Raw genomic sequence first — 21,337 nt, 5'->3', positions numbered from 1 at the left:
TTCCAATGTTGAGTTTTTGAAGTCGCTCCCATCTGTCAGTGTGGTGAAGATAAACGGCGTTGGCTTGTTTTCACTGCTCCCGTCGGCCATTTTGTAAACACGGAGAGCGTAAATGTAGCTAAAGCAGTTTGAGTCCAAAAGTTTGAGATTTAAATGTGAAGGGAATCAGACTCGCAGAGTGGAAAAGGAATTCTTTAAAATAAATTCTAGTTTGTTGAACACTTTTTTAATCACAGTGCAGAGCTCGTCCTGACTCGTCGTATTTCAGTTTGGCAATTTTGCCGTCGCCATCTTGGAATAAGGGGCCATGATATTTGTTTTGGGGAACTGAATGCGGAGGAGTGGCGCAGAGATGCCATATACATCTCTGGTAGAGACATGTCAATCACAGTAAGCCCCGCCCTTAAAGCAAAACCTGATTTCTGGTCTGTTTGACTAAATTATTATTATATTGTACGAAATGATGACATCATGCTGTATAGAAGAAGACTTGAAACTAGAGATTGAGACATAAACTCATGTTTACTGAGGGGATAAATCAAGAGAGAAGTAGAGTCATTTATATAGACTTCTATAAAACCAGAGTCGCCCCCTGGTTGTCAGGAGAGAGAATTCAGCTTTAACACATGAAGCATAGACTTCTATACAACCAGAGGAGTCGCCCCCCCTGGTGGTCAGTAGAGAGAATGCAACTTTAACACATGACATAGACTTCTATACAACCAGAGGGGTCACACCCAGGTGTTTAGTAGAGAGAATGCCGCTTTAAAATATGAAGCATATCCTTCTATACAACCAGAGGAGTCACCCCCTGGTGGTCAGGAGAGAGAATGCTGCTTTAACACATAAAGCATAGATTTCTATACAACCAGAGGAGTTGCCCCCTCGTCGCTGGTAGAGATGATGCAGCTTCAACACATAAAGCATAGACTTCTATACAACCAGACGAGCAGCCCCCCGGTAGATAGTAGAGATAATGTAGCTTGAATACATTAAGCTTTTACTTCTATACAACCAGACGACTCGCCCTCTGGTAGCCAGTAGAGAGAGTGTGCACGTTTGGCTTCACTCGGCAGAACCGGAGTTTGCGGCCTGATCGCAACACACAGGTTCAATTTATTCCAACAGCAGATTGTGGAGAACCATTGCTGTGTTTCAGTATTAAGGATTCTAGTTTTAATACACTGTACGATTACACTACCACTTTTAGTACTAGCACACTTTATCCGAGTGCCTGTCAGATATATTGTCCAAAAGGATCGTGATGGTAACGTAACAAGCGGTTTAACTCGACAGTCGAAGTAGAATTCTCCTCTAATTGTTTGTTTGTGTTGAGAAGGCTAACCAGAAGCTCACAAAGTAGCCAGCTAACAGCAGCTACGGCTTCCCAGAACCTGTGGACGTCCACCATGGCTGCCCGAGGGGATCCGAGGTCACCCCAACACCCATTTTCCCCCTTAAGTTGTGGTTTGTCGGGGTGTGCAAAGGAAGGACAATGATGGAAAGATGGAGCCGAAGGCCTCAGAAGTCCACGTCCCAACCAGACTGCTCATCGGGTGGACTCTCCTCATCCGGAGGGTAGCTGTCGAAATAGCTGTGATCCGTCGGTCCTGTGAGCTGGAAGAGGAGACGGAGGAAAGGGTGAGATTCTGATTCATGGAGATTAATCACTCACAGTTGTGTAATCCAACAGCAGCGGAAGACTATTGTTGGTGAAGATATAATCGACACGTCGATTTCAAAGGTCAAATTTCGGCTTATTCTCGCTATCGCAAGGTTGTTTATGTTCAACTGATATCCTCTTCTGAGAGGCCTTAAGGGGGCGCTAGAAACCAATAGTCAGAGGATCATCGCTCAATCAGTTCCCCTCGTTGAACAATGATGACTTTTGGGTCTGCCGAACGAAAAGGCGTCGTCCCTGCGGCACTTTACGAGCTTCAGGATTTAAGGGTTTTAATTCACATTGACATTGAAGCTATTTAAAGAAAGTTACATCTCAATCTGTGCTTACGTTTGCTTTGTATTATAATTTAGCAAAAGGCTCCTCGTCGGGTTAGCGTTAGTCTCGTTGAATATAGACACTTACTTCTCTTTTCAATGGAGACTGTGAAGTCATGACCTTCAGTCCCTCCCAGTTGAAGCCGTTGAACCACCTTCAGACACATTGTGGGGCAGAGAAACACATGAGAAGGTGAGTCCACCTGACTCAAACTGATGCTACAGTGATGCTGAGGAACCTTTATGAACATGAACTTGACTCCTTATTCCTCGTGGGCGATACAGTCTACTTGTCTGGAAGGAGGCAAGGAGGCCAGGAGTGGCCAGGAGACTAGGAGGCCAGGACGCTAGGAGGCAAGGAGAGGCCAGGAGGCCAACAGGGTAGGATGCCAGGAGAGGCCAGGGCAGGCCAGGAGGCTAGGAGGCCAGGACGCTATGAGGCAAGGAGAGGTCAGGAGGCCAGGAGGCTAGGAGGCCAGGACGCTAGGAGCCCAGGAGAGGCCAGGAGTCTAGGAGGCCAGGCCTGAGGTAAGCCAACATTTCCCCAAATAAAATCAGAACTTCTTACCTGTGCTTCTTGATATCAGCTATTCCGTTTTTGAGGTTGCCGAGTCGCTCTGAGGGATTTCGCCTGGAAAGTTGAACAGAGTTGGAAATGAATGCTTTCACCAAAATAATAATAATATCTTGCTTATTAGAGCATAGACTTGTATAGAACCAGAGGAGTCAACGTTCACTGAGGGAACAAAAGGCCTAAATCGTAATAAGTTAATGTCAGTGTCCTTCCAGTTTGAGCATTAGTAAAAAAGTTGCACTGACTTAATATTGTGACACTTGGATGAGGTTGTGTACTACTTCAAAAAGGACTCAGTAAGTACATCGGAATAAATCTCTAAAGCGACGTCGTACCAGCACAGCTTGCGTATGAGGTCCTCGGGTCTCTTGGTGACCTTCTTGGGAAAGTCCATTTTCTCGATTCCCTTCAAGATGAAAGTGTACGTCATCATCTGGTCACTGCCGGAGAACGGAGGACTGCGGAGCGAATAAGATGAAGAAGAAGAAGCTGACGATTATTACCGCAAATCGTGAATCCGATGGAAAGCGATGACTCGAGGAAGCGAGATTATGTGACGCATCACCTGCCGGTTAGGAGCTCGAACACCAGGATGCCCAGAGACCAGAAGTCCACGCTGAAGTTGTGGCCTTTGTTGAGGATGATCTCGGGGCCACGTACTCCGGCGTCCCGCAGAAGGTCCAGGTCTTCTGGCCACATCGGATCTTCTTGGCGAAGCCGAAGTCGACCTGGGGAAGGTGGGGTCGATCAGTTGGGTCCAATTTAAGATGAACGTTGACTTAAAGGAACACTTTGAGGACTGTGGTTGTGTTGAGTAGCTTATCAGCTTTCTTTAGATCTCATGAAACGCCCTGACGAGTACTTTGTTTTAGCTCCATCATTTAGTACAAGAAGTACTCAGTGTACGATGAGAACTACAGTCAGAATAACTTTGAGGTAATCGTCAGTCATTTTGTTCGAGATAGACTTTGTGCGGTCGCTCACCAGTTTGATGTAGCCCTCGGTATCCAACATGAGGTTCTCAGGCTTCAGGTCCCTGTAGAGGACCCCTTTGCGATGGAGGTAATCGAACGCCTCCGTGACGCAACCCACGCAGAATTTGGCGGTGGGCTCATCGAAACTTCCCCTTTTTAAAAGAAAAAAGGGCGCGAGAAGAAGTCAGACCTGCAGCTCAACATAGTTACACGACGCCTCTTCTTCTGGGGATTCAAGTCCCTCGTTAGGCGGTAAACCGACAGCAACGTAATTACTGTCTATATGTCGGCGTTCGGCCTCTCCTACCGGTCTCGGAGCAGACTCCAAATCTCTCCGCCCAGACAGGCCTCCAGCAGCATGTACACAAACTTGTCGTCCTTGAAGGTGCGATAGAGTCTGCAGGAAAAGAAGCAATGACAAGGCTTTCAAATGGTTCAAATATACAGGGAGGGAGCTAATGATGCACGACAGACCATAAACAGGAAGCGGGTTGCTCACATTAATCAATGCAAAGTATTCAAAGACATTACTGCTCAGCTTATTGCTTCATGGGTGCACCGATGTGATTGCAATGGACCCTCGGGGTGACGTTTCAGCCAATAGCCAACCACTAGATCAAAAGACGAGTCTTGGATCTTTCGGAATAACCATAAGATGGAATATGAAGAGATAAGGGGTAGAAAGTGTGAGGAGGGGGTCAACCTGGAGGAGCGGGAAGAAGGTGAAGAATGGCTTTAATATCCGGTTGAAATCGAATCATCGTAATCTCACGAGAGAAAAAAAAGGGGAAGGAAAAAGCTACCGCCGCAATATTTCACGCTCTACGCCCCCGTTGAGAAGATGTGATCTCTACTGTGATCTCATCAAAAGCAAATAAGCAGCGCACTGTTCCCCCAAACTGATGGAGCAGCTTGAGATAAATGGGGTGGGGGGTGGTGGGGTTGGGGGTTGTGGGTTATGGGGGGGGGGGTCGGACTGACTTGACGACGAACGGCGAGCGAGCCTCGGCGAGGATCTTCCTCTCCGAGTGGATGTGCTCCTCCTGCCTGTTGTCCACGACGTGCTTCTTCTTGATGACCTTGAGAGCGAAGGTCACGTCCTCGCCCCGCACCTTCACCTGCAAACGGTTTATTATAAATATTTATATTATGTTCAAGTTGTAATTAACAACAATAAAAATGAGGTTTGTGATGCTTGTCAATGTTAAAATATACAATTATCAGGACTCGGGGCTCACCAGTTCTACCCGACCGAAGCCGCCGACCCCGAGGGTAGCGACGACCTCCAGGTGGTCGAAGGGCTTGGACGGAGGAAACTCCGACACCATCTCCTTTAGCTGGAGGACGTCCGGCGACAGCGGCTGGCTCTGGTGATGCGACACCGACCTCCTGGGAGGAGACGGGGGGGGGGGGCTGAGTTTGTATAACCAAATATAAGTATATATTATAAGTCTCGGGATACGGGGGCCGTGGTGTTACCTGGCGTGCCTCTTCTTGTCGTCGCTGTCAAGCGTCGCCACGTAGCCCTGGAGGTACTTCTGCAGCTCGTCGAAGGTTCCCACCGTCTGATCGAAGGTCCTAGAAACACAACACGCACACTTCAACGGTACGACCTTCACAACCTGCATCAGGAATCAGGGCCAGAGAAAAACTCCAAAAAACACCACGTTTAATATTCCCCGAGGGAGATCTGATGCGGTTGTTCATCACACGAGGCTACAGGAAAGCTCACAGGATCATTTAGGAAGCCCTCAAAATAACCAGAACATGTTCTTAACTTTATTCAGTTACAACACGAGGAAGCCAGGTGAGGGGGGTGTAAACCAGAGATCTGGGGTTATACTAGTAACTAATAATAACTCTCAGTTGAATCAGGATCACTTTCTAACGCATCGGGTCGGGTTGACTTTGTAGTGACGTAGAAGCCTGGTGCTTTAAGGTCTTTTTTATTGTTTATGTAATACTCATGTTTGCCATAGGGGGTGGCACTAGCCAGCCTCTTTTGGTCAGATTGGGTATTGCAACAACAAAAAGTAAGCTGTAAAATGGTTCAGACCCAAATAAATCATTTATTGCGCAACAACCAAAACATTTTATTGTCGTTGTTTTTCTTAACTTCCGTAACCTTTCGCTGCAGAGAGAACCAGATCTCTCCAAATGTCAGAATACTCACTCTCTGTCGATGACAAGGCACTCCACCCCGTTCTCGTCAGCCATGATGTTCGCCGACCTGACGTCATCACTGAAACACACACCAAACACGTCTCACTGTTTACATGGGGATTTGGGAATTAATAGAGCGTGTATGGGAAACATTGTGTTCCAAAAAAGATCTAGAAAGCATTTAGGTTGAGTTAAGCTCTTGTCATTTTCTATAGAATTCTATGCAACCAGAGGAGTCGCCCCCTGGTGGTCAGGTTGTTAATATGTTTTTTTACATGGCTAGTATAAATAAACACGGCTCACCAGTTAACACCGTGTTCCCACCAAGACATCCGGAGTCTGTTTTTACCTGATGAGGGCCTTCTCTCCAAAGTAGTCCCCCTTGTGCAGCGTGTTGATGGTCTGCGGCAGCTCGTGGTTCTCGGTGGTCTGGGTCACCTTCACCTGCACAACACGGTCAGCTGGATCTGGTAAAGCACTCTGCACCGACGTCTCCGGTTCTCCAGCTTTTACAAATGCTTTCAATTACCCTCCCAATAGTTGTGCGTGCATTATAAAGAAAGAAAAAAGAATGCGAGGAAATTAGAATAATTGACATATATTTAATGATAGTAATTGGAACACGATGGCTGGGGCTGGGGGGGTAAAGTGCCGTCAGTGTGTTATATTTTCTCGACATGCTGTCAAAATAGAAATGTTTTGCAGTGAGAGGGTTTAAATCTGCCGACTTCTGTTTGTTCTGCTGGATTCTACTGCAGCGGGTTTTAAAAAAAAGTACTCCGGGCAAACAAAACGTCTTAATTTGTGAGGCTGTAAAAGAAATAGCCGGCCCAGCCGGCGCCCCCCGGTGGAAGTCACCGTGCTGCCGATGTGTTTTAGCTAAGTGTCTCGTTGGACCTCAGTGACCTTCACTTCCCCTGTTGGTCCCTGGTGACCTCCTTTATCCCCTCCCTGGTCAGGGAGGGGATAAACTCTGGGGTAATAAAGCCATTTCCTGTATTAGCCCCCCCCCCCCCCCCCAGTGTCAGGTTACTTACACTCTGACTCATATTGTTTTGGTCTGGTCTGTTTTTTTTAAGGAAAATTCACTTATTTTATGTGCGTTTTAACTCGTTTTCGGCTTTAATTTATATTGGTTGTGATAAACTTTCAGCGGGAATTTAGACATTAAAGTCGAATACACATTTATTTTATTTTTTTATTATAATTTAACTGCAGCTATTACACCCAATGCATTGTCACTGTTGTTGTTATTTTTATACTTTATATACATGTTGCTATTCTGTTGACCTGAATGTCTCTTTTATATTCATCTTGCTATTCGTAAATTACACATGTGGACGATGAGAGCGTGTATGTGTAACCGGAGTCAAATAAAGCTGATTCTGATTCTGTTCAGTTTTGTTTTCCACTCCTTAAACCAAAGCTACGGGACAGAGGAAGAAGTCTGGAGCCGTTCACGCTCACCCTGATAGAGAGAGCCTCGTCCTTATCGGAGCAGCAGAGACGTCGTGCAGCAGGATTTACTTCATTGTATCTACAGGATTACGTCTCTTGTCTCTAATGAGTCTCATTGTTCCAGAAAACATCCCCGAAATCTCTGCAGTGCAGCTGTAGCATCGGGACTAGCGGGAATAACGGCCAGAACAAAGTATTGAATATTTGCATGTTATGTTTTGGACTTTCCACGTAGTAAAGTTTCCTTTATAGTTTATTTGTAACAGTCGGTAACTTTTAGCCACGGTCACTCTTTTCCATTCCATTCCAAGATGGCCGCCTCTCAGTCCAATGAGAATTATTTTCCCGTGTGCATGTAGACCCATGAAGTCATATCTGACCATGTTGGCAGTTTGTCGTGTCCCGTCCACAGTTTCCTCGTCTTGTGTCATTGTGCTCTATGGGGAAATCTGTGCTGACTGCAGTACCTGAGCCACCACAGAATATTTAAAACAAGGCGCATATCATCGTATCCAGTTCTTATCCTGTTGTGCGTGTGCATGTGTGTGTGTGTGTGTACACGTGCGTACGCATGTGTGTGTATGTGTGTGTGTACGCGTGTGTGTGTGTGTGGGTCTGTTACCTTCCCCTGTGCGATGATGTAGAAGGTGCTCCCCTCCTCTCCCTCCCGGATGATGTGCTCTCCCTTGTCAAAGTATTCCTAATGGGGGTGTAGGGAGGGTGGGGAGGGGAGGAGAGGGGGAGAGGGGGGGGGGGGACAACAACAGCAGAGTTGAAGCGTTACATTGATTCGGCCATTGAACCGTCTGGTTCCCGGTAGCCGTCCCCCGAGGGAGGAGAGCCGAGTTCAGCCCTCATGACGTCATCCTCCCGCCATGAGGGCTCCGGTTCTTCATCTAAAGGACGAATAGAGTTTGACTTTAAATGTCCTGCTTTGTCACGCGATTCTCCTTTCATATATAATATTGTCACAATCAGTTGTTTACAGGTTTAAAATCGTACAGTTTCAGTCATCTGAAACATTCTCTCTGTTAGTCGTCTGAATGTAAATGTACCAGTTGTGCAGTATTTTAATATCAGGTCTGATGGAACAAAACAGTGTATATCTTTGTATATCTTTGTATATCTTTGTATATCTTATCATCCTTATTCCTCAGACAAAGAGAGAGAGATAATTGTTTGGAGAGTAAAGTGGTAACCAGTGTTGCTGCTATGGTTACCTGCATGTTGAATAGACCCATTGTTATAGAACGGTGTTTTAACTCTTTCACACTTTGGTGTCAAAAAGTAGCAATAAAATTGTTATATATTAATATGAGAAAATATCTAAATGTGGTGGGAAATAGTTTTTAAAAACATCCCTTTTGAAGCTTTGGTTCTAGATTGAAAGTTTGAGTTATTAGAATGTAGATGTTGGACTGATTAAGAACATTGTAGTCTTAATAGGTTTAAATTGTCCGTGTGTGTTTGTATTTTGATTACACAGTTTATTATTACGAGAACTGAGGTAAACTTCCAAAATATGGAGAACATTTTTATTTTATTTTTAAATGGAAAAAGCCCCGAAATCTCCTTAATGCGTTTCCTTGAATATATCTGACACCTGTCAGCCAATGAGACGCGAGCGAGCCAAAAGTGACCGGGTATCGCGCCAAATTCAGTCCAAATCAGGACTTCGGCGGGAAAAATAAGGCGAGCAAACAAAATCCAGACAACCAGACGTCTTAAAGAACCTTCAAAAATGGTTCTTCAAGGCACCATTTCTGGTTCCACAAATAACCTTTCAAAACAGGGTTCTTTAAAGAACCATTTCCTTCAAGAGTTCTTCAAAGAACCTTCAAAACGTGGTTCTTCGCTAACACCTTGCTAGCTACAGTAGCAGCCGTTTGCTATCACCTCTGGTTGGCGTGTTGTCGGTTGTATTTTTGTACCTTTGCTTCCCAATTATTTTCTAAATGTTCAGAGGGGGAACAAACTAACAAGGTCAGATTCTTTCACAGAGGGGAATAAAGCTAGCGGGCATGCTACATTAGCTTGTTAGCATAGTCAAGCTTTAAAATTCGGACCACCGTTGCTCGGCCGTCGTTGGATTTTGCTCGACGAATGAAAACGAGTGAATGAATAGAGACGTTGTTTTCATTTCTCAACGAATATCTGCACCACTTTTGGGTTCCCCCCCTCTCTCCCCCCTCCATCACCACTCCCCCCCCCATCCGAAAGGCAGCAGAACGAGCTCCATGAGAAACGACTGAATCAGGAGATTCTCCCGTAAAGAGACGAGCGAGTGCAGAGGAACGTCCTTGAAAAAAGAAAGAAAGAACAAAAGACGCTGACGGAGGCTGTTATTGTCCCGACACCGACGAGCCTCCACAGTTGAAATATGACACACACACACACACACACACATGTCACTCGCACATCTTTAAGAAATCACTCTTCCCACATTTTCTTTGAATAAACACTTTTTTTCTTAATCAAATAATTACGGTAATAATAATAATATTGTCTCCGTTCATCAACGAGGTAATTTGTGAAGTCTCGCCGAATGGAGGGAGAGAGAATTACGCTGACGCGCAGTAATGCTGCATGGCCATCATGGTGATGATGATGTTTTGACAGATGCTTCACAATGAGAAGTTAAATTGTCCCCAGCAGCAGAATCTCAGGTAGACGGACAGAATCATTTACCACCTCCAGGCAGTCCACTATTTTGCTGAGCTTGTCCTCCGGTAGATAAGCCAAGAGGGAAACGCTGAAAACATAGAAGAATATAAGTGATGAGCGCTCGCTTTTTTCTGTGTGACGTTATTAGACAGATGAGTTACGAATAGATGTCGGGACCTTTTCACGGAGAGCCTTTTGTCGGGTGTTTGGGTAATGCATCGAGACAACAACATACCACGGTCCAGAGCGTCTTAACAACGATGTTTTTACTTTAAGAGTAAAAGAAGTACCGAAAGATAAATATATTCAGGCCCGACGAAGCTACAGCTAACGAGTAAATATTGGACTCATCGGCTGGACACAAGCAAAACTAAGTACATTGATGACAAATAAGTTTTTTTCTTCTTGAATATTTCTGCCCCTTAGTGGTCCAAAAGTGCTTCACTGTTCGTTAAATGTAGGTATCTATTTTCTGTGGGTGGAAAAAATGACTTTATCGATGGACAAAGAAAATCAAATATATATATATATAAACACATATATATATTTTTATATATACTTTTCTTTTTTAATTTAATTATTCATTTATTCATTCATTTATTTATTATTTTATTTTATTTATTTTATTTATTTTAAATATATATGCCACTTAAAGACACACTCCATCGTTTTTGTATTACTATTTAACAATATGTTGCTATCTAAGTGACCTGTCGACTGAACATCACCGGCTACCAGCTGTTTTACATGAGATGGTCAGATACCATCTTTTTTTCATATCATCTAAAAGCTACTTATTTCTAATTGGACATTTAAATCGTGTCGTTTTTTGATCCTCGTGGAGATCTCGTGGGTACTGACCTCCGGAGGAAGTTGCGGTACTGTTCGTGCCGCGTCTCGGCCGTCCTCCTCATGATGTTCTGGAACACCTCCCGGTCCAACGCCCACGTCCTCACTTTGTTCACCGCTGCAGGAACAACATCACGTCCATCAGGAAACACTGGTTAACCTGCGGCGCTGATGAGTACATACTAAAGGAACCACAGGGAGAATACTTAGACTATTAAATAAAATCACATCAATTAAATAAAATGCTGTTTTATTTTGTCAGGAGGACAAAACACTGAGACCTTTCCTCTGTCTCGGCCAGTGGGTCATACAATTATGCAAATGTTAGCTATTTTTTCTTGTATTTATTTAATTAATTACATTTTTATGTTAACTTTGTTTGATTAATTGAATTAATTTTGACATGAACTGCATGATAGCAAAGAAAGAGATCCCACATAATGCACTTCTCATGTAAAACCCACTCAGAGAGACTTGTTCCAGTTCACCCTGAGTATTGAGGTCAATCCCCCTCACCCAAAGACCACGAGTCAATTACCCGGTTAAATATACAGACCCCAACACAGAGCACTCACATCCTCCACCCGATGCACTTGACGAACGCCGATGAGGTGAGAACCAATCAGAATGCAAAGCTGTGGATACAAGGCGGAGCCTTCTGTCAACAAACCGATGCCAGAGCTTGTTTACTTGAGACTTATCAAGCGATTTCTTGGATGAAGGTGTCAGATTGCATGGGAGGTGCATTGGAGGGAGGGGGCGGGGGAGGGGGGGGGATGAATATCACATATGAGAGATTATCACGTTAATAAAGGGAGAAGAACAGGATGAGAAACTGATTTTAACAATGGCTGGGAAGATTTTTTTTTTAAAGTTCCTTTAACCTTTAGACACAGCTACAATTATGCACATGTCAGCTATTGTTCCTTGTATTACATTTATATTAATTGTATGTATTTCATTTTTGTATTATTTATTTTATTTCATTTATTTATTTATTTTATTTTATTTATTTTATTTATTTATTTCATTTATTTCATTTATTTCATTTATTTCATTTATTTTATTTATTTTATTTATGTTATTTATTTTAGTGAACACATTTCCCCTTGTGGGATTGATAAAGTACCTACCTATCTACCTTTCTACATTTCTATCTATCTATCTATCTATTTATAAATCTATCTATCTACCTACATCTCTATCTACCTGTAGATAGATAGAGATGTAGGTAGATAGATAGATGAATAGAGGGAAGTCACGAGTCATCGGTGTGTAAAGTAGACCAGAGAAATGGGGAATACAACGTGAGCTATACGTGAAGCATAACGTGATAGCCGTCTCCGTGGTTACCTCTCACCGACGCGGTCCTCGTGCAGTTGTACAGGATGGCGAGCTCTCCAAACGTGGTCCACACCGTGATGGACGCCAGCAGCTTGTTGTGCTGGAACACGTCCAGCTTCCCGTCTGTAGACACAATCAAGAGGACAGTCAACAGAGGGTTTTTAGGATATATATTTGTTATATATATATATATATATATAGACATAATCCTTCATTTCATGGGATTTTACCATTTTGAGAGACTATTTCCAAAACTAATTATGGGATGTATCACAATTAATAATAATAATAATAATAATTATTATTATTATTATTATTATTATTATTACATATTTGCAAAAATGTTTGGCTATTTAAAAAAAAAAATAATACTTCCACATTTCATTATTTTTCTTTTATTTCGTTTATTTATTCATTTCTTTAATTTGATTTATTTCATTTAAAATGCTAATGCAGTGAAAAAATGTCCCATTGTGTATTTTTTAAAAAATCCAATAAATTTGTCAAGAATAAATGCCTGTGTCTTTTCCTCCCATCCTCCTACCTAGTATCCTTACCTAGCATCCTTACCTAGCATCCTTACCCTCAGCACAAAGACACAATAGATATTTTTAGGCTGTTGGACCATGAAATTGAATCATTTTTCTCAATGAATTATGACTCAATTAAAAACCTCTTTAATGAGATTAGAATCACCGGCTCCTGACGTACGAGGGTCATTATGAATAATCATTATTACTCTTATTATCAATTATTCACAACACAAAAAAAGCTGCAACAAGTACAATTATACTTTTGCAGTTATTTTAATACAACGTGCATCAGGACTTTTAGGAATTTGAGTTTTGTAATTGTTGTCGGTCTGCAGGGTGATAAATGTCTTTCACACCGAAAGCAGAACAAATACGAGGACATGTTGTCTGTGAATGATGTCACCATGGCAACCACACAGGACCATTGTTTAGAGACCAGGTGACCATGTGGTACTCAGTGGTCTGAAGGTCTGAGACCAACCAGGTAATGAGATGAAGAAAAGTCAAACAGCCAAACATTAGATTAAGTCATTAGAGTAAATAAGTAAGCATTAATATATATCTATATATATATGTATAAATACATACAGTATGTGTATATATATATGTATATGTACATATGTATACATATAAAAATATATGTATACATCTATAGATATATAGAAATAAATATATAGAGATAATTATATAGAGAGAGAAATATATATCAATATATATATAAATACATATATATAAATAAATTCATCCATATGTAAGTAATTACATATATATACTGTATATATATATATTAGTGCTGTGAAAAATAACGCGTTAACTCAGTTAATCCAATTACAGGTTTAACTAGTTTTGTTTTTTTTACGCATTTAACGCATGCGCAGAATGAGCTTCCAATCCGTCTGTTGTTGGTCGTCGGGACGAAAAAAAGTCACTTGCAAAATGAGCTTCCAATATGGAATATAAAGTGACTACTACTCAAATGACTTAAAAATAAATAAATATAAATAAATAAATAAATAAATGAATAAATAAAAAAAAAAATAAATAAAAAAAAATAAATAAATAAATAAATACATAAATAAATAAATAACAGAAAAAAAAAATAAATTAATAAATATAATAACTCAACAGGAATAAAACAAAAAAATATTTCAATTTTTCTATTTTTTTCATTTTTTATTTATATCTTATTTTATTGTACACGTATTCTTCATTTTTATTTATGACATTGTTTACGTGTCCGTATATTCAAATGAGCTGGGCGGAACCTCATTGTTGAACAGGATTGGATTAAAGTCAGGAGCAAGACAGAAGCAATCGATCCCTAGCACTTGGATCTGTAGAAGAACAGCGTTTATTATGCATTCTTGTCTGTATATTCTAAATACTACTGTTGTTGAGTCACGGAATGTAATTTAAGGATGTTTTCAGCCGAGAAGTTAGTAGTTTAAGCATCAAATCTGTGGTCGGTTTATCGAGATTCAGCCTAATAAGGATATGCGACGGAGATTTGAGGTCCTGCTCATGGGACCTTTGAGCCTGGCGCCGGGGCTCAGCGCGCTGTGTGGCGCCGAGAGAAGCCTGATCTCGGCAGGACTTTTTGAAATGCTCCGCTGGCTCCGACGTCTCCTGTAGCGGCTAAACATGAGATATAATTAGGTTTTGGAGGATCTAAAGAGCACAACGAGTTTATTATTTCCTAAAAGATAACGTTACGTCAATTTGACTGAGGGTTAAGATTCATAACTTCATATTGTAGCGACCCTGGGTCAGGAAGCTACGAGACGTTGTATAGTTATTACCGTTTATTCGTAGCCTACGCCAAACAACAGTGAACACCGAATATTCTACTCCACTGTAAAGTATTTTACAGTGAATAATTGGAGTAAATTCATGCGCAAGAACAGTTGATGTGGTGACGTCACAAGACCAGAAAGACAATCCTGCGTCCTCGAGTCTGGATTCCCAAGACCAGATTCCAAAGACCAGACTCCAAAAGAACACGAGTCTGTACTCAGTGTTCTTGGAATTGATAAACGGCTGAAGTCAAAAAGCTGTCTAGGCTAAGTTCTGTTAACGGTGAGCTGAGCGAGTCAACTTCAGCGTCATGTGCCAGGCAGAAATAGTAGAGCATAACACACCAGGTGCATCACACTCCTGTGACCAATCATGCTTCAGACAGAGGTTCGGACCGCCCAGCTCATTTGAATATACGGACACGTAAATGTCACACATAAATAAATGAAGAAATACGTGTGGACACATAATAGAGAAATAATAATGAAGAAATACAGAAATGCAGAAATATATTTATTTAAAGATGTCTTGTTGATTTATAACTTATATTTATTCATTCTGTATTTATTTATTTATTTATACATTTATTTAAGCATTTATTTATTTATTTATACATTTATTTATTAATTTATACATTTATTTAAGCATTTATTTATTTATTCTTGTTTATTCATGCATTCAAAGTCACGAGTCATCGGTGTGTAAAGTAGACCAGAGAAATGGGGAATACAACGTGAGCTATACGTGAAGCATAACGTGATAGCCGTCTCCGTGGTTACCTCTCACCGACGCGGTCCTCGTGCAGTTGTACAGGATGGCGAGCTCTCCAAACGTGGTCCACACCGTGATGGACGCCAGCAGCTTGTTGTGCTGGAACACGTCCAGCTTCCCGTCTGTAGACACAATCAAGAGGACAGTCAACAGAGGGTTTTTAGGATATATATTTGTTATATATATATATATATATATAGACATAATCCTTCATTTCATGGGATTTTACCATTTTGAGAGACTATTTCCAAAACTAATTATGGGATGTATCACAATTAATAATAATAATAATAATAATAATAATAATTATTATTATTATTATTATTACATATTTGCAAAAATGTTTGGCTATTTAAAAAAAATAATAATAATACTTCCACATTTCATTATTTTTCTTTTATTTCGTTTATTTATTCATTTCTTTAATTTGATTTATTTCATTTAAAATGCTAATGCAGTGAAAAAATGTCCCATTGTGTATTTTTTTAAAAATCCAATAAATTTGTCAAGAATAAATGCCTGTGTCTTTTCCTCCCATCCTCCTACCTAGTATCCTTACCTAGCATCCTTACCTAGCATCCTTACCCTCAGCACAAAGACACAATAGATATTTTTAGGCTGTTGGACCATGAAATTGAATCATTTTTCTCAATGAATTATGACTCAATTAAAAACCTCTTTAATGAGATTAGAATCACCGGCTCCTGACGTACGAGGGTCATTATGAATAATCATTATTCCTCTTATTATCAATTATTCACAACACAAAAAAAGCTGCAACAAGTACAATTATACTTTTGCAGTTATTTTAATACAACGTGCATCAGGACTTTTAGGAATTTGAGTTTTGTAATTGTTGTCGGTCTGCAGGGTGATAAATGTCTTTCACACCCGAAAGCAGAACAAATACGAGGACATGTTGTCTGTGAATGATGTCACCATGGCAACCACACAGGACCATTGTTTAGAGACCAGGTGACCATGTGGTACTCAGTGGTCTGAAGGTCTGAGACCAACCAGGTAATGAGATGAAGAAAAGTCAAACAGCCAAACATTAGATTAAGTCATTAGAGTAAATAAGTAAGCATTAATATATATCTATATATATATGTATAAATACATACAGTATGTGTATATATATATGTATATGTACATATGTATACATATAAAAATATATGTATACATCTATAGATATATAGAAATAAATATATAGAGATAATTATATAGAGAGAGAAATATATATCAATATATATATATAAATACATATATATAAATAAATTCATCCATATGTAAGTAATTACATATATATACTGTATATATATATATTAGTGCTGTGAAAAATAACGCGTTAACTCAGTTAATCCAATTACAGGTTTAACTAGTTTTGTTTTTTTTACGCATTTAACGCATGCGCAGAATGAGCTTCCAATCCGTCTGTTGTTGGTCGTCGGGACGAAAAAAAGTCACTTGCAAAATGAGCTTCCAATACACCACTTCAATCTGAACTCTGTCCGCTCTCATGCAGACGGTCTGTTCATCGGTAATGATCCTTCCGCAGGTTCACCTCCGGAAACCTTGTTACGACTTTTACTTCCTGTAGATCAGGGGCTCAACACGTCGATCGCGACCTGCCAGTCGATCGCGGCGTAGTGTCGGTAGATCGCATGACATTAAAAAGATTGGCCCGCCTCCTGACATGTTCTCTATAGCACGCCTTTGTTCTTTTATTAAACTAAACGTCTGTTGTTGATCGTATCTCCACAGCAGCATGTCATTTCTGTCTCTTCGCGTTGCGTTAACACTTATCGATCTCCGTCTGGCGCGCCACAGAGCTCCGTGCGCGCGCATCGGGACCGAGCAAAAAAAGTAACCTGTCAATCTGTCCACCTTTAGATTGTATCATGGTGGAGTTAATGGTTGACAAACAAGAGAAAAATGCTCTGTTTAACCCTCCTGTTACCTTTACATTTACTAACATATTTTACCCTCGGGGTCAATTTGACCCCAGCAATTAAAACCTCCAGAAAATTATTAGAATTAATATTGTTTCCCAAGTTTAAGTGTGAGGTACTTTATGTTTGTTTGTTGACTACCTAAATAGCCCTTTAAATAAAAATAAAAGTTGATATTTCTGATATGTTTGACACAGTGAAAAACAGCCTGGGGTCAAATTGACCCCAAAGAACACCGACATTAAACATTGAATGGGGTCAAATTGACCCGAAAGGTAACAGGAGGGTTAAACATTCTGTTTAGGATGAAGATGTATTAATGTTCCATATGGAAGAAAACTGCTAAATAACTGCTGAGTTGCAGCACCATTGTATAGAAGAATGTATAAATGTATATATCCGTCTTTTGTCATAAATCTCTATGTTCTCACAAAATATACCGAGAATATCGGTAATATGTGATTAATCATGATTAATCCACAAAAACCTGTGATTAACCCGATTAAAAATTTTAATCGTTTCACAGCCCTAATATATATACATATAAATATATAAATATATATATATATAAATACATATTTATAAATATTTATCTACATATATATTTATAAATATATATATATATATATAAATTAAAATAAACATGAATATATATATATATATATATATGTATAAATAACTATACACATTTATATAAATATATATATATATATATATATATATAAATTGCACTCTGGTGTTAAAAAGCCGAGTGTAAAACTGCAAATTCCACTCACTAATTAACTCTTATCATTGACATCACCTGTGGTTACCTGAGTGCTTCCTATTGGCCGCCTACATGTCACGTGACGTTTGCAATCGCAAACGTGACGCGTCTCGGGCTGCTCTGGACCGAAAGAGTGAACCTTCCAGAAGAGGAACAGGAGGAGGAGGATGACGCTGGTGAAGTGAACGTACCTGCCAGGACGAAGAGGTGGTGCCCGGGCTCCCCCTGCTGGATGACGTCATCCCCCTGCTGGTAGGTGCGCTCGTACATGCACTCCACCATGTCCTTGATCTGCTGCACCTCCAGCCGCCTCAGGTACTGGTTCTTGTTCAGGGCGTCGACCAGCAGCTTCTTCACGCTGTGTGTGTGGGGAGGGGGGGGGGGGGCATCAACAGGGGGCGTGGTTAAAACATGAGCCAGGTGAGAGAGGAGAAGAAGAAGAAGAAGAAGAAGAAGAAGAAGAAGAAGAAGAAGAAGAAGAAGAAGAAGAAGAAGAAGAAGAAGAAGAACATCTCGCTTCCTTTGTGGAGTTGTAAACCCAAAAAGAAAGTTGAACTCTGACCGTAGGTCACGTGACCCGGTGTCAGGAGGCTTCATGAAACCAGAGCGATGACATCATCCTCTCCTCCTTGAAGCCTCTTCTGGTTCCTCAAAGGACTCCAGCCTCATCTACATCATGCATGGCGGCTTATTAGCGACGCGTTCTTTAAACATGAGGCTCAGGTGGAGAGAGGCAGACGCTGCTCATTTGCTCTCGTTGTGTGTTACGACGAAAAGGCAATTTGAGTTCCATGGCAGAGGTATGAAAAAAAGTCTAATTTAAATATCCTCGTCGGCAAGGCAACCACAACCGGTGGATGAAATCCAAGCTCAGATCCTGAAGGATATGGACACTCTATGCTTCATGTGTTAAAGCTGCATTCTTTCTCCTGACCACCAGGGGGCGACTCCTCTGGTTGTATAGAAGTCTATATAATGACTACTTCTCTCTTGACGTATTCCCTCAGTAAACGTTGTAAACATGAGTTTATGTCTCAATCTCTAGTTTCAAGTCTTCTTCTAAACAACATGATGTCATCATTTAGTACATTATGGTTATTTAGAGTCACACAGACCATAAAGCAGGGGACGCTTTAGGGGCGGGGCTACAAGTTGATTGACAGGTTTCTACCAGAGACGTTGACGGTGTCTATGCGTCGCGCCTCATTCCAAATATGGTCACTTCCTGTTCATTTGTTGCAAGAAGACACACCAAGGGGTCCACTCACGGTTTCATGTTTATGATTCATATTTGATGATTTTCGTGGCCACGACCAGTAACACATTGGAACCGCTGGTTACCTGGCAACTGTGGAGCCCAATAAATATTCCGATAGGACAATTACAGGGTAGACTTAGGGTCCAATTCACAGATTTTTCCCGTTTTCTCCAGCATCCCATGAGTCATGCACGTCTCCAGTTATTTTATCCTCTGCACTTCTTTATGATTTCTTAGGTATGAAGTACATCAATTAGTCATATCGTACAGATGTTTATTTAATATCTCTTAACAGTAAAGAATTTCCAGGTTTTAATGGTTGTTACTCTATTTTCGGGGGTTTTAGAGAAGGACCTTGAAGTCCTCTGACGTACATCTGAAGGACGGTGTTACAGGAAGAAGATGTAAACAATCCTGTTTCCTCAGTTTTCACTTGTCGCCATTGTTGAGCTTCTCCTTTGTGTCTGAAAGATTCTGGTTGTGATGGTTTTCAGTAGTTGTGATGGTTTTCAGCCCTGAAGCTTGAGCGTCCCCACAAGGCGGCGTGGCGTGTTGAGATCAACTTACTTCCTTGAATTGATATACTTCCTGTGGGGGCGGGACTTACTGTAACGCGGACGTATAAATCAATAAGATAACAGCTTGGAGAGAGGAAAGGTAATTGTATTTTGTTTATTTATTTATTTATATGGGACGAGGGGAAGGGCCTTCTTGATGTCTGCCTGTTTTACACCGTCTAAGGTCATACATGAAATATTGTTTTTTTTGCGATGAACTATAAACAAAACTTTAATAAATCTTGAGGGAAAATAACTAAAGATTTTTCTTTTTGTTTAATACAAAACCTCCTGTTCTCACGAGTGACGCCAATGCTTCATACTCTCTCCTGACCACCAGGGGCGACTCCTCTGGCTGTATAGAAGTCTACACTTCATATGTTAAAGCCCCATTATCTCTCCTGACCACCAGGGGGTGACTCCTCTGGTTGTATAGAAGTCAATGCTTTATGTGTTAAAGCCGCATTCTCTCTCCTGACCACCAGGGGGCGAGTATTATGGGCTCAATTTCTTGTTTCAAGTATTCTAATAAATTAAAGTCATTTATGGTCATTTAGAGTCAAACAGACAATAAAGCAGGGGGTGTTTTAGGGGCGGGGCTACAAGGTGATTGACAAGTCACTGCCAGAGTTTCTACGGCACACTTCCATATTCTAAATATGGTCACTTCTGTTAATTAGCTGCACACACAAAAAATAACGTGGCGACGGCCACGATACAAAGACGCTGACGCCGAACTCTAAATGTTTTGCCGTCCACAAACCAATGGGTGAGGTCACCCTTTTTTGAGATTGTTGGAATATCTACTACCCACACCGAGGGTGTCACCACCTCCGCCTTCTGGTTTCAAGCGTTCGAACCTCACCATCGAAAGTGTTGGATGAGCCAGACATTTAGAAGAAATGGACTCGGACGTCTCACCTGACGTCCTTCGACACCCGGGCCTTCTCGAAGGAGAACTTGGGCAGGCCTCCGGAGTCGTAGGTCCTAGACGTGGGTTCGGCCGACACCCCGGACTTGGCCCCTTTCCTCCGGTTGACGCTTCCCTTGACGGAGGGGGTTCTCGAGGTCGCCGGGGCCCCGCCTCCCTGGCTCCTCATCACGTCCTGCAGCTTGCCGAGCTGGACGCCCTTCTCCTGCAGCTCCTCGCTCAGCTCGGCCAGAGATCGGGTCTGGCCGGCCAGCTGCTCCTGGAGGCCTTTGATCTGGCGCTCCTTGGCGCCGAGCTCCTCGTCCCGCCGCTTGACCTCCAGCTCCAGCTCGTCCACCCGGTTCCTCAGAGAGTCCAGGGATGGGTTTTTGAAGCCGTGGTTTTTGTGGGCTCGGCTGTTGGAGGCGTTGGCGGCGTTGGCTGCGTTGGCGGAGATGTCCGTGTGTTTGTACCGCTTCGATTTCATGGAACCGTTCCCCATCTCGCCACCTGGGGGGGAGAAGAGGTTCAGAGTCATCGAAGGAGGCGAACCGTGACATTTGCGTACCGAAAGATCCCTTTTGAGGAGGCCGGGCCGACGCTAGGAGTAGACCGGTACATAACGGTCAATACGTCTCCCTCATTTATTATTCAGGAGGCAGGAAGTATTATGTTACATCAGTCGCAGCCCATCTGCTCACACACTCCCAGCGGAGACTCGGAATCCGTCTGAAGGACGACGTTCACGACGTAGCTGCATCTAAAGATCTTT

General features: G+C 41.7%; 1 protein-coding gene across 1 annotated transcript; it reads right to left on the bottom strand.

Annotated features, from left to right (window-relative positions):
- Positions 1-503: 503 nt before the first annotated feature.
- prkg2 (protein kinase cGMP-dependent 2) lies at positions 504-21,067 on the bottom strand. The gene is given in 19 exon segments (XM_056419402.1): positions 504-1,617; positions 2,087-2,153; positions 2,567-2,629; positions 2,908-3,030; positions 3,138-3,225; positions 3,228-3,300; positions 3,557-3,698; positions 3,854-3,943; positions 4,528-4,664; positions 4,785-4,935; positions 5,026-5,124; positions 5,720-5,788; positions 6,059-6,153; positions 7,790-7,867; positions 9,856-9,919; positions 10,693-10,798; positions 15,131-15,244; positions 18,032-18,198; positions 20,577-21,067. Coding segments are annotated over 19 exon segments (2,313 nt in total). The 3' UTR covers positions 504-1,521.
- Between the last annotated feature and the right edge of the window lie 270 nt (positions 21,068-21,337).

This window comes from Pseudoliparis swirei, chromosome 7, assembly GCF_029220125.1.
Source record: "Pseudoliparis swirei isolate HS2019 ecotype Mariana Trench chromosome 7, NWPU_hadal_v1, whole genome shotgun sequence".
Lineage (NCBI taxonomy): Eukaryota > Metazoa > Chordata > Actinopteri > Perciformes > Liparidae > Pseudoliparis > Pseudoliparis swirei.
This window is presented reverse-complemented; position numbering and strand designations above follow the sequence as displayed.